Consider the following 13,080-nt stretch of genomic DNA (forward strand, 5'->3'; position numbering starts at 1 on the left):
AACTCAATAATCTGACCAGCCTGCTGTCTGTGTGGTCATTGATTCTCTTGCCACTAAATGCCCCAATTAAGCCTCCTCAGCCCAATGACCCCTATGCATGTGTCTTTATCTATACAGACCAATGTGGAACACTGGACAAAGAGCAAATGGAGGAAGATAAACGTAGAGCAGATGGATGTAGAATTGAGGGGATTTGCTAAGGTGAGATCACCAACAGGCGTCGCGACTGCCATGCACCACTGCTTTGATTATGACATTAGCCTCATAACTAATGATGGTAACAAGCCTTCTTTTTGTGTAGGACATGCGGAAGCTTGACAAGGAGGCTCGTGTATGGAATGTGTATTCTGGCTTTGACCTTTTTGTGAAGAACCTGTTGACATCACTGCGAGCTGTGAGTCAGCTACAGAACCTTGCGATCCGAGAGCGCCACTGGGCACAACTAATTAGGACAATGCAGGTGCATATTACTTAAGAGCAATGTCGTGCTACAGAGAAATGTTGTTGTTTTTTTTGCATGAAAGTCTATTTTTATATATAGATGAACTTCACTATGACTGATCATACCACCTTAGCTGACCTCCTTGCTCTGCAACTTCATCTTTACGAAGAAGAAGTCCGCAACACCGTGGATAAGGCTGTGAAAGAAATGGCCATTGAGAAGGTTGTTGTTCAGTTGTTTATGAATGGTGGTTAATCATATAAAGAAAGCAATCATCATTAGCATAACTATTGTAATGGTTTGTCTCTTAACACATTTTATGTCTCAAAGTCTTTTGGTTTTTGCATTGGGAAATGCTAAGATTATATATATTTACACAAGTGTGGATTGGTCTATTGGTAAGTTTGAGTAAATTCTGGCAAAAATGCAGTTTGTGTGTATAAAAATATTGCTCCTTAATTACAGGTTGTGACAGAAATTAGTCAAATATGGGCGTCAATGGAGCTTTCATATGAAGATCATTACCTAACCTCCATCCCACTTCTTAAATGTGACGAGGAGCTCATTGAGATGCTTGAGGATCATCAGGTAAGTTGCTGAGAGAGACTGCTCAGAATGACCTTATCTCAAAAAGGATATAGCTGTAACACACAAGTTCTCAAAATGAGTTGACTATTAGAAGCACTGGTAGTTAAAGGCTGAATAGTTGATAATGCAGAATGGGGCCTCTCTGTCTGACCGTCTTAACAGCACAGCTGAGACTGGAGAGGTTCCTATTGAGTCCTCAGATTTATAGCTGCTGTTGCACATGGGGGCATTGTTGCACCCGACGGTCTTTGTGCATTTACACCAGATGCATTTGGGGGGTTGTAGCCAGCAATTAGAAGTCTTACTACTTTAGTGCCTCTGTTTTTGTGTAAATAGACCCTATCCCTCCCCCGTTTTTTGTGGTGTGTCAAGCTGATGAAATGGCTTGAAAATGAAACTGGTGCTTGTGATGATATGAGTTTATCAAGATGCGACTCCCTACATAGAGGTTTGTTTTTATGGTTGTACCAAATGTTGATAACTTATACCATTTCTTCCAACTCTTTGTGTCCATCCTTAAGGTTCAGCTCCAGGGCATCTTTCAGAGCAAGCACATAGATCACTTTCTTGTCCAAGTTGTGGAGCTTCAAAAACAGCTAACAGTGGCTGACTCTGTGCTGATGGTCTGGATGGAGGTGCAGAGGACATGGGCCTATTTGGAAAGTATTTTTAAAGGCTGTGATGATATCTGCCAGCAACTACCAACAGATGCACACAGATTCCGGATTCTAGACGCTGAATTTCAGGTTTGCACTTGCATTCATTGTTGCACTTATGGGCAAACAAGACCTCAAATTGAATTCAGTTTTCCTTTTCAGGAATTAATGTTGGGCAGTGCCAAAACAAAACATGTGATCAAAGCCACCAATAAACCCAAATTATTTGAAAAGTTAGAAGATCTTCAGAAAAGGTCTGTGTGCATGCTACTTTATTGCTTTAAACAGAATGCTGTTGCCAAAATTTATAAATCCTATATTTTGCCAGGCTGGCTTTATGTGAAAAGGCTCTTGCTGAGTACCTGGAGACCAAAAGACTTGCATTTCCGAGATTCTACTTCATATCATCAGCAGACTTGTTGGATATTCTCTCTAAAGGAAGCCGCCCTAACGATGTACATTTTTTATTTCATCTTATTACTATAGTATTAATTGAGTTACATTTAAATACTCACTGTACATAAATACAATGTATTGTTTTGTCAGGTAACATGCCATCTCTTAAAACTATTTGACAATATTTCTGATCTGGAATTCTCCAACAATCAATCTAAAATTGCTCTGGGCATGTACAGCAAAGAAAGAGAGTATGTTCCATTCCAGAAGGAATGCTACTGTAATGGAGCGGTAAGATGTTGCAATAAAATATTCTATCCAGAATAGAATAGAGTTGACATTTTAATTAATTTTGAAATGTAACTTTAAAATCCATACTGTATTCTGACATTTCGTTGTTATACATTTACATGTTATAACATGAATATTGTACAAGGTGGAGGTGTGGCTTTCCTGTCTGGAGGAGTCCATGAGGGAAAGTGTAAGGGGTCATCTGTCTGAGGCTGTATCAGTGTATGAGGAAAGGCCCAGAGAGCAGTGGATCATTGACTTCCCGGCACAAATTGCTCTGACTGCATCACAGATATGGTGGAGCAACGATGTGGAGCTTGTGTTTAAAAGACTAGAAGAAGGATTTGAGTCTGCTTTGAAAGACTACAACAAGAAGCTGGTGAGATGATGTGTGAATGTTTTCCATGCCATCATAATCGCATCAGACTCAATGACTTGTGCTTGTCAGTTTTACCAGTGCGCTGTCAGGTTAACATGTCCTTGACTGCTGCTTTAATAATCTCTCCCTGTCTTCAGCAGACAGATTATAGCTGTCATGCAAGACCTGTGATGAATACACTATTCCAGCGATATTTTAGTCACAAACTGTTTGTGCTAATTCATCGAGCTCCAGCGCTCACTTTAATATACTTGTGCTGTGGGGAGCCTGAAGAGTCAAGTGTTAGACTGTTAATATTGTTTTTTGTTAGTCTTTGATTTATTTGATGTTGATCCTTTCAATCTCTCCCAGGCTGCTCAACTAAACGTGTTGATTAACATGCTGTTGGGCGAGCTAAGTGAAGGAAACAGACAGAAGATCATGACTATTTGCACCATTGATGTTCATGCGAGAGATGTTGTTGCCGGCTTGATTGCCCAAAAGGTGAGCAATCTATATGTATATACCCCTACTGTAATGCAAACAAATGTTTACAGTTCAATCTCACAAATCAGGAATCTGAATTGATTGTATTCACTGTCTGGAGACTTTTCTATTTTTAGGCTAATTTTATTTGACTAATGAAACTAAAATTTTAATCGGCTCCGACCGTCATATTTCTTTGTCATTGTGTTGATTCATTGCATTTCGAGAGCATAGTTTGTCAGTTGTCAATTGTGTGTCTAGGTCACCACCTCTCAGGCCTTCCAGTGGCTTTCCCATCTCCGACACTGCTGGAATGAGCAGCAGCGCCACTGTTTCATTAACATTTGCGATGCCCAGTTCCCTTACCTTTATGAGTATCTTGGAAATACACCAAGACTAGTCATCACTCCCCTCACAGACCGGTAAGAATGCTGGCCATTTCCATCCAGAAAATGCATCAAGGTTTCAACATTTTCTATATTTCTTTAACTTAGCTGCTACATCACACTCACTCAGTCACTGCACCTGACAATGAGTGGAGCACCAGCGGGTCCTGCTGGGACTGGCAAAACCGAGACCACAAAGGATCTTGGCCGAGCAATGGGTGTCATGGTCTACATCTTTAACTGTTCTGAGCAGATGGACTACAGGGTTGGAGATTTGACAAGCAACTTCCTATGTTCACTTTATATTCAGACGTTGTTGCCTGTGCATATATTTATTTTTTATTTTCTATCATTTAAAAAAAATATATGTTATTTTTATGCTCAGTCAACAGGCAATATCTACAAGGGTTTGGCCCAGACTGGAGCATGGGGCTGCTTTGATGAATTCAATCGCATCCCTGTCGAAGTTTTGTCTGTCGTTGCGGTGCAGGTGAAAACGATCCAGGATGCCATCCGATCTAAAAAGAAAAGGTAAGGAGATTCATCTTCATGGTTAAAGACTTTTGAACAAGGCAAATATTACTGGTCCTAATAACAGGTGGATGTATCCTCAGATTCCTGTTCCTGAATACAGAAATTCTCTTAAAGCCCTCTGTTGGGATCTTCATTACTATGAATCCAGGCTATGCAGGAAGGACAGAACTACCAGAGAACCTCAAGGCTTTGTTTAGGTGAAAATTGTACATCTTCATTATGTGTCATTAAGTAGATTTACATTTAATCTATGTTTTATCTTCATTCTGCCGTAGACCCTGCGCAATGGTGGTACCGGATATTGAGCTCATCTGTGAGATCATGTTAGTGGCAGAGGGCTTCTGTTGTGCCAAGCTTCTAGCAAGGAGGTTTACTTCTCTGTACACTTTGTGCAAAGAGCTTCTTTCCAAGCAGGTAAGACGGTAATATTTTATTATTACTTTTTTTAATTGACCTAAATACACATCTACTATATCTGTTAGGACCACTATGATTGGGGTTTACGAGCTGTCAAATCAGTTTTGGTCGTGGCTGGTGGACTCAGAAGAAGAGACAAGACAAGACCTGAGGATCAGGTGATGCAATAACATTGGAACGGGAACAAACAAGATCTTTTTTTGGTTTTACTCAGAGGAAATACTATTACAGTATACAAAAAAATAAACAAAAACTACTGAAAAACACTCATGTATTACATGTGTTTCTTAGGTGTTGATGCGTGCACTGAGGGATTTCAACATGCCAAAAATTGTGACTGATGATGTCACCATCTTCCTTGGATTGCTGCGAGATCTATTTCCTGGCCTGGAAGTAGAGAGAGAACGAGACTGGGACTTTGAAAAGGAAGTTAGAAATACCACTCTTTCGCTCCGACTCCAGCCAGAGGAAGCATTCATCCTCAAGGTTTGTCATAACATGGCTTGTAAATAATTACTTTTAAAAATAATTCATGAGTATCCAAAATATTAATTATCTCTTTTTTTTAAGGTGATGCAATTGGTGGAACTCATGGCTGTGCGTCATTCTGTCTTTGTTGTTGGAAATGCTGGAACTGGGAAAAGCTCGGTTAGATATTAATGGCTTTTATTCATTTTAATTCTCATTTTAAAAAAAAAGACAATAATAGAAATAAACGTGCAATAGTGTTTAACATGTCACATAACTTAGCTCACCTTTCACTAGATATTGAGGGTTCTCTATAAAACCTATGTAAGCCTGAAGAGGAAGCCTGTCTGGAATGACCTAAATCCAAAAGCAGTTGACAGAGATGAATTGTTTGGCTTCATCCATCCTGCAACTCGGGAGTGGAAAGACGGCAAGTATATATTATTTGAAATAAAAAAAATACAGTGGACACCCAGCATTCTTGTGGTTCAGTACCCGCAGATTCACCTATTCACAGATTTATTTTATTATTTTTTTAGGGTGTGTGTGGGGAAACCCCTGTTTATCCCCATTTTTGAATTTTTGGAGGTTAAAAAAAATATCCCTCTACAACGGGTTTTACAATGGATGCCAATTATACATGGATTTTTGCTATTGGTGGCTCAACTTGGTCCCTATCACCCGTGAACAGCGGGGCGTCCACCATATACAGTATTTAAATCCATGAGCTACTGTGCTCATTCATATTAAGTATGGCTAAAGACCCTCAAGTGATTTAGTATCTCGCAATCTCCTTTCCTGTTTGCTTTCTCAATGTAAGGTTTACTTTCATCGCTGATGCGAGAGCAAGCAAACATGTCCAACCTAGGACCTAAGTGGATTGTGTTGGATGGAGACATTGATCCGATGTGGATTGAATCACTCAACACAGTGATGGATGACAACAAGGTACCTCCCTCCTGTTCACTCATACACTTCTTAACAACACATAGCAACCAAGGTGGAACAGACAGAAAAATATGTTTCTTTCACCCCCCCTCTAGCTATGAATCATGTCACTGAGCTGAGGATATGTTTTCATTGTTTAGGTTATGTCTTGCTGAGCATTAGTTAGGGACAATAAAGCTGTATACAATCTTTCAGGTCCTGACTCTAGCTAGCAATGAGCGGGTGCCACTCACCTTATCCATGAGGCTTGTGTTTGAAATTAGCCACCTGAGAGCAGCCACTCCTGCCACTGTGTCCAGAGCAGGAATCCTCTACATCAACCAGCAAGACCTAGGCTGGAACCCGTGAGTTTCAAACAAGAATTATTTTCTTTAAAAAAAAATTTTTTTTTTTTTTTACATTGGATGACATGTGACTTTGTGTGTGTGGGGGGGATCTTAATTGCATCATCCCACTGATAATTTTAATTTTTTTTGCTCAGCTATGTTGCCAGTTGGATTGACCAACGAGAACGGCAAACAGAAAGGGCTCACTTAACCATACTGTTTGAAAAATATGTCCCACGTTGTCTCGAGAAGATAAGAACCACCTTCAAGACAATCACTCCAATTCCTGAGAACTCTCTTATACAGGTACATTACATAGACAGCAAACATTAATTTCCATTTGACCTGTATAAACCACTAAATCGGAACTTACCTGTATTTCTTGCTTCTCATTTAGACTCTCTGCACTTTGCTCGACTGCCTTCTAACCCCAGAAAATATTCCATCTGATTCCCCAAGGGAGCTTTATGAGACCTACTTTATTTTTGCCTGCATTTGGGCTTTTGGTGGGGCCTTGTGTCAAGACCAGGTATTCATTTTCCATTTGATTACATGATTACATATAGCTGTGTAGACAGATAAAAAATACATGTATTTCGGTGTAATAAAATCATCTTTCAACATCTATAAATGATGTACAGTAAATAATGGATGGCATGCTTTATTATAATTTGTTTAGAGAAATGTTCACAGTTTAAATCTTCTAAACTAAAGTTTGACAGTCCTTAACTTGCACTGGACATGTGCACTAAAATCTTTTCCGATTATCTAGGTCTATGATTACCGGGTGGAGTTCAGTAAGTGGTGGACCAAAGAAATGAAGACAGTGAAGCTCCCAACACAGGGGTCAGTGTTTGACTTCTACATTGATGCTCAAACCAAGCGCTTGCTTCCTTGGACAGACATAGTGCCTCCCTTTGAAATGGAATCTGGCAAACCATTACAAGTGAGACTCTTTACATATGGACCAACATTTTTTGTGTTTGGGGTCGGGGGATAATTCCAAAACGCAAAACTTTTTCACAGGTTTCACAGGTGTCACATACATAATCATTAAAAATTTTAAGACAAATAACCAAGAATGAACAATGAAGGCATATTAAAATTGTACATACGCCTCAGTGAACACAGAAAGGCTCAAGTCAGTTTGAGAGGTTGTGGCAGGGGTGTTCCAGTGGTTGATAGGCTTGCAACTGTGTGTGATTACCATCTACTACACCCCATACCAGTTTGTGTGGGGATGAAGGCTTGAGCAACAAGGCCTGAGCTTTCACCCACGCTCTTTTGTCTTTCTTTATGCTCCCGTATACAGCTGTGAATGCTTCAAAGGGTCTTGCTGAGCCATAATTAGAGGGGTTTTGTTCTCAGCAAATGATGCTATTATGACAGAATAGTTGTGGTGTACTGACGAAATACAAGAAATTATAAATCACATACAATTCACTGAACACATGTCTGTCAATAAATCACTCCAAAGAAAGCCTTAATAACCATGTATGTTTCTGTTCCCTGTCCTCCTGCTGTTTGTATGATTGCAGGCTGTTCTGGTACACACAGCAGAGACCCTGAGTCTTCGCTACTTCATAGACTTGTTGCTGGAGCGGAGACAGCCTCTGATGCTTGTAGGGAACGCTGGAGTGGGGAAAACTGCACTTGTCAGGAATACGTTAGATGGCCTGCCAGAGAGTTACACGACTACAAAAGTACCCTTCAACTACTACATAACCTCCCTGGCACTGCAGGGTGAGTTGGAAGAGGTTGCACATTTTAGTAAACTGTAGTGCCATCTGCTGGTGCTTTCCAATCTATTAAGAGGGTGAAGGAGTTCAGTTGTTAACCTTAAGAAAAAAATAACATAATTTTTTTTGTTGGCTTTGTAGACATCCTAGAACGTCAGTTGGAAAAAAGAGCAGGCAGGAGCTACGCACCAGCTGGCAGCAGAAGGCTGGTGTACTTCATCGACGATATGAACATGCCAGCTGTTGACACCTATGGAACAGTGCAACCACATACACTCATAAGGCAACATCTGGATTATGGGCACTGGTATGAAGACACATTTCTACTTTTGCATTTGCCTCTGCATTCTAATGCATTTCTGTCATAATGACAGGTACGATAGACAGAAGTTGTCCCTAAAAGAAATATACAACACGCAATATGTTGCCTGCATGAACCCAACTGCTGGGAGCTTCACCATCAACCCAAGACTTCAGGTATGTTTACAAGTTAAAATGACATAATAACATACAAAGATTTTTTTGTCTTTAGCATTGCGTTCCGATATCTGCACAAGATAATTAAAAACTTGATCTTAACATTCTTGTGTGGTTCCGAATGTTAGTAAATAAATACAATTATAAAAAATTATTGGGAGTGCTTTTAACTTTTATTTGCTCCCAAAAACGTATAAATACTTACTATTTTAAATATTACCATGCTCCCAAAGACATATTTATGAACAAAATTATAATGTTTTTTTTTATGCCAGAGCATACTTTGATGCAGTCTCTGAACTGAAGAGAATGCATGAAGCAATGGTAGTTGTTACAAAAAAGGCCAGCAGGTGGCAGCAGAGTATAAGAGATCAACCTAGGCCATGTTTCAACAAACTGTTTTCCCCACTGTTTTAAGCAGATTTGTGAATAATGATGAAACTTTGCTATATTCTAATGCTAATTCCTGCAGAACGGAAACAGATAGTAATTGACTTTTTTTCCCAATGAAAGAAGAGACTCTTATCTTTCTTTCGGTAGGTTCCTTTTTTTATAGCAATAGAACACAATTATTCTGTGGTTCTTACAAAATAAGTCAAAATCCAGTAAAACAGCTGGGAGCGAAGGGGGTTGCTTCAGTGAAAATGGCTTGGAGTGAATGACTTAAACAGATATACAGGTACAACTAAGGAATATCATCATTGGTTTCAAAATCAAGATCATGTACTATTTGCTTTCCACAGAGACATTTCTCCGTATTTGCGGTGAACTTTCCTTCATCCGAGGCTCTAGTGTCCATCTTTGGGCAGATCTTGAGCTATCACCTGACACAGCAACACTTCAGTTTGCCCATTCAGAAGTGCACTGCAGCTGTAGTCCAGGCAGCAGTAACGCTCCATCACAAGATGGATCTCACTTTTCTGCCAACAGCCATTAAATTCCACTATACATTCAACATGCGAGACATGTCTAACATCTTTCAGGTGATGCTGATTGTAATATTGCAACTATTTGCTGTAAGACCTATGAATGAAGCTAAATATTTATCTGACTGTGTGTGGTTCAGGGTATTCTTTTTGCTGAGCCTGAGAATGTTGAAAACAGCACTGATCTGGCTTTGCTGTGGCTCCATGAGTCCTTTAGAGTCTACTCCGACAGGCTATTAGACATCAAAGACATACAGCTCTTCCGGAAGCTCCAGATGGAGACTGTGCATGAGTGCTTTGAGGTGCAATATAGATTCTGATTTAAAAATAACACATTTGTCGTTCACCCTTTGCAAACAATACTGATGAGTAGTCCCAAATAAATCAATATTACTTTTCTTTATCTAGGGAGTTGAGGATGAAAAGATGACAAAGCAACCCCTTATCTTTTGCCATTTTGCACAAATTGGCAAGGAATCTTCATACACTGCTGTCACAGACTGGTCTGTGCTCAGGACCAGCCTGACTGATGCCCTGGAGAGCTACAATGAACTCAATGCAGCCATGAATCTTGTGTTGTTTGAGGACGCAATGCAACATGTGTACGTATTGATTTATAGCACATGATCAGAGTGAATGAATATCTTGTCTCTTTGGTCGCATTTTTTTTAACTTACTATATTTAGTTTAACTCATTTGCTCCCAAAAAGGTATACATATGGTCTATTTTTAATGTTTTAAGTTTCCCAAAGATGTATTTATACGTTGTTTTTTTTTAATACTAGAGCATACAGAAGGCTTTGATGCAGCCTCTGAACTGCAGAGAACGGGTGAAGCAATGGTAGTAATTACAAAAACGGCCAGCAGGTGGGAGCAGAGTATAAGATATCAACCAAGGCCATGTTGCAAACAAGCTCATTTACCCACAGTTCTAAACTGATTTGTGAATAATAATGAAACTTAGCTATATTCTAATGCTAATTGCTGCATAACGGAAACAGATAGAAATATTTTTTTTCCTGATGAAAGAAGAAACTTTAATCTTTCTTTTGGTAGGTTCCATGTTTTTATAGCAATAAAACACAATATTCTGTGGGCCTTGCAAAATCTTTCAAAATCCAGTAAGAGCCCGGAGCGAAGGGGATTGCTACAGTGAAAATGGCTGGGAGTGAATGAGTTTAAAAAAAAAACTGTAAGAAATGTTTTCCCAAAAAGTAAGTAAAACAAATTGAGAAAAAAAAGGTCTTGTTGTTGCCAGCTGTCGCATTAGTCGGATCCTGGAGTCCCCGGGTGGTCATGGCTTACTGATCGGGGTTGGGGGCAGTGGGAAGCAGAGCCTGACTCGTCTGGCTGCCTACATTTCCTCTGTGGAAGTCTTCCAAATCACTTTACACAAAGGTTACAACATCCAGGACCTCAAGGTAAACACAGCTGCAAGATAAACATGATATTAATTACCGTATAATGCCATAAAACATGCTGTCGCCTAAATGTTGTATCAGCAGTCAAGGTCTTGAATTTCATTGGTTTTATACAAAACATCCGTAGTTAATAAAATGAACGTGACAAACCTTGATCAATATTTCCTGTGGCTATATGCATGATATTGATTTAATTCCATTTTGTTGAGCTGCTCTGTTGATGCAGGAAATAATTGTCCGATACCATTAAAGGCCAGTGGGAAATATTTCAATATCTTGTTGATGAAACTTCATAGAAGTTCATGGTGTCATAATGTGGGTTATTGTATTGATTACAGTAAGATGCTTCATCCTTTGCATATACGTACGTTCATTTCATTTGTGGTTTTGCTCAGATGGATCTAGCGGGTTTGTTCCTTAAGACCGGCGTGAAGAATCAGCGTGTAGCTCTTCTTGTGACTGATGCACAAATACCCGATGAGCACTTTCTGGTCATTGTTAATGACTTACTGTCATCAGGTCTGATTCTAATTTCACATTCATTCTTGTTCAGTGCTTCTGGAGTGTTTTTTGTTTGTTTAGTCCAGAATCCATTTTCAACCTATTCACTCTGTTAAATGATTGTGAAATCTTCCACTGCATGAACAATGAATATTGATCTTAGCCTCTCTGGTGTTTGTAATAATGACTGCATCTCCCTACAGGAGAAATTCCTGAAGTCTTTAGTGAGGAGGAGATTGAAGGAATTGTGTCTGCTGTGAGAGCTGATGTCCGTGCTCTTGGGCTTCTTGACACCAGGGAGAACTGCTGGAGCTTCTTTACTGACAGAGTCCGCCTTCAACTCACGGTCCAGTTTTTCTAAACCTAACCTCACTTTTTCAAAACAAAAGCGTTAGCAATACTAAGCTAGTACTACTACTGTAAACTACGTTTGTAGCATGATTTATACCTAATGGGGTGTTACTTTAACATTGGTTTGAATGTTTATGTTTTGGAATGCATAATCAGTTGATATTCAAAAAGAGGAAATCTGTCGATTGATGTGGCAAATATTGAATATTTTGATACTCGGATATCCTACTGAAAATTCTATTTAATAATCAAGTATTCGGATAAAAAATAAAAATATAAACAAAGTGATTATGGGATGAACCACATTTTGCCGGCTAAAATCGCGCATTTGGGTAAGCCTGGTTGGTTTGATCAGTAGGTAGTACAACTGTATCAGGCTGTCAGCAAAAGCATGCAGAGTCATTTTTGCCTATTAAACTGCCTTTGAAAAATAATTTGACAGCTCTTGCCATGCGGCACTTGCTTTTACATACACATATTTTTGTGTTTGAGCCATTCACATCTGCTGTTAAAGAACATTACGCCTGACGAGATAAATTAAAAGACCCAGTGAAACTGGGAGGTTAAAAGGAAGGAAATTCTTGTCCTGGTCCACACATTTGTGGTCCAGCTAATTGTTGTGCCAGGGCCTCTGGTCGTGGCACCGTCTGCTTCATCCAAACGGTCAAGTGTCTGCCTGACTGCTTGCCAAAGTGAGGGAAGTTGGATGGTGTGTGTGTGTGTGGGGGGGGGGGGGGGATATATGAGGATGCCAGTCATCTGTTTTCCTTTAGGATGTTTCTGCGCTATATGATATGGTATGCGTTGATTTTTCTCAGAGCATTGACACTGTCATTGTTCAAGCAAAGTAAGCATGCAAACTTGTGTTATTTTGTGAGACGCCTCTCTCTGATTTCTTATGTTGTAGGTGGTGTTATGTTTGTCACCAGTTGGAAGTGAGCTCCGACTCAGGGCCCGTCGATTCCCTGCCCTCATCCAGTGCACCACCATTGACTGGTTTCATCCATGGAGCTCGGAAGCTTTGCAATCAGTCAGCTATAGATTTATCCAAGAGATTGATGACATTGAGGTAACACTTTATAAGTCGTAATAAATTCTCAGTTGGCGATATTTTTTGACACCAAGGTTTTTATCACATTTGTATAAATTAACCAACAATAATTAGTTGCGAGAAAGGTAGATGTTATCAAAGATGCAAAGATTCTCCATGACACAGACACGAGTAGACTATAATGAACATCTTTAATTGCTACAGTGCAGCTGGATTAACATTTTCATAGATCCCTCATCATTAGTTCTATGTTGAGGTTCTGATGAATTGCCCAACACATGCCCGAAGACGCACAGTGAGTGCACGCTTCACATTGTT

The 13,080-nt window shown here is 39.7% G+C and overlaps 1 protein-coding gene across 1 annotated transcript in view; it reads left to right on the plus strand.

The window, feature by feature from the left end:
* The window catches only part of LOC144057824 (dynein axonemal heavy chain 11), a 38,677-nt gene that overhangs the window by 7,267 nt on the left and 18,330 nt on the right, over positions 1-13,080 (plus strand). Inside the window, exons 22-55 of the mRNA XM_077575759.1 lie at positions 118-201; positions 302-460; positions 542-664; positions 908-1,030; positions 1,552-1,776; positions 1,849-1,940; positions 2,015-2,141; positions 2,233-2,373; positions 2,519-2,752; positions 3,104-3,235; positions 3,479-3,639; positions 3,712-3,868; positions 3,989-4,134; positions 4,218-4,334; positions 4,413-4,551; positions 4,620-4,712; positions 4,846-5,040; positions 5,125-5,202; positions 5,320-5,452; positions 5,843-5,970; positions 6,166-6,314; positions 6,452-6,602; positions 6,694-6,825; positions 7,069-7,242; positions 7,835-8,039; positions 8,177-8,342; positions 8,410-8,512; positions 9,256-9,495; positions 9,579-9,740; positions 9,847-10,040; positions 10,697-10,859; positions 11,255-11,378; positions 11,564-11,706; positions 12,619-12,780. Of these exons, the coding sequence (XP_077431885.1) occupies positions 118-201; positions 302-460; positions 542-664; positions 908-1,030; positions 1,552-1,776; positions 1,849-1,940; positions 2,015-2,141; positions 2,233-2,373; positions 2,519-2,752; positions 3,104-3,235; positions 3,479-3,639; positions 3,712-3,868; positions 3,989-4,134; positions 4,218-4,334; positions 4,413-4,551; positions 4,620-4,712; positions 4,846-5,040; positions 5,125-5,202; positions 5,320-5,452; positions 5,843-5,970; positions 6,166-6,314; positions 6,452-6,602; positions 6,694-6,825; positions 7,069-7,242; positions 7,835-8,039; positions 8,177-8,342; positions 8,410-8,512; positions 9,256-9,495; positions 9,579-9,740; positions 9,847-10,040; positions 10,697-10,859; positions 11,255-11,378; positions 11,564-11,706; positions 12,619-12,780 (5,055 nt within the window). The remainder of the gene's footprint in view (positions 1-117; positions 202-301; positions 461-541; positions 665-907; positions 1,031-1,551; positions 1,777-1,848; positions 1,941-2,014; positions 2,142-2,232; positions 2,374-2,518; positions 2,753-3,103; positions 3,236-3,478; positions 3,640-3,711; positions 3,869-3,988; positions 4,135-4,217; positions 4,335-4,412; positions 4,552-4,619; positions 4,713-4,845; positions 5,041-5,124; positions 5,203-5,319; positions 5,453-5,842; positions 5,971-6,165; positions 6,315-6,451; positions 6,603-6,693; positions 6,826-7,068; positions 7,243-7,834; positions 8,040-8,176; positions 8,343-8,409; positions 8,513-9,255; positions 9,496-9,578; positions 9,741-9,846; positions 10,041-10,696; positions 10,860-11,254; positions 11,379-11,563; positions 11,707-12,618; positions 12,781-13,080) is intronic.

This window comes from Vanacampus margaritifer, chromosome 9 (assembly GCF_051991255.1).
Source record: "Vanacampus margaritifer isolate UIUO_Vmar chromosome 9, RoL_Vmar_1.0, whole genome shotgun sequence".
Lineage (NCBI taxonomy): Eukaryota > Metazoa > Chordata > Actinopteri > Syngnathiformes > Syngnathidae > Vanacampus > Vanacampus margaritifer.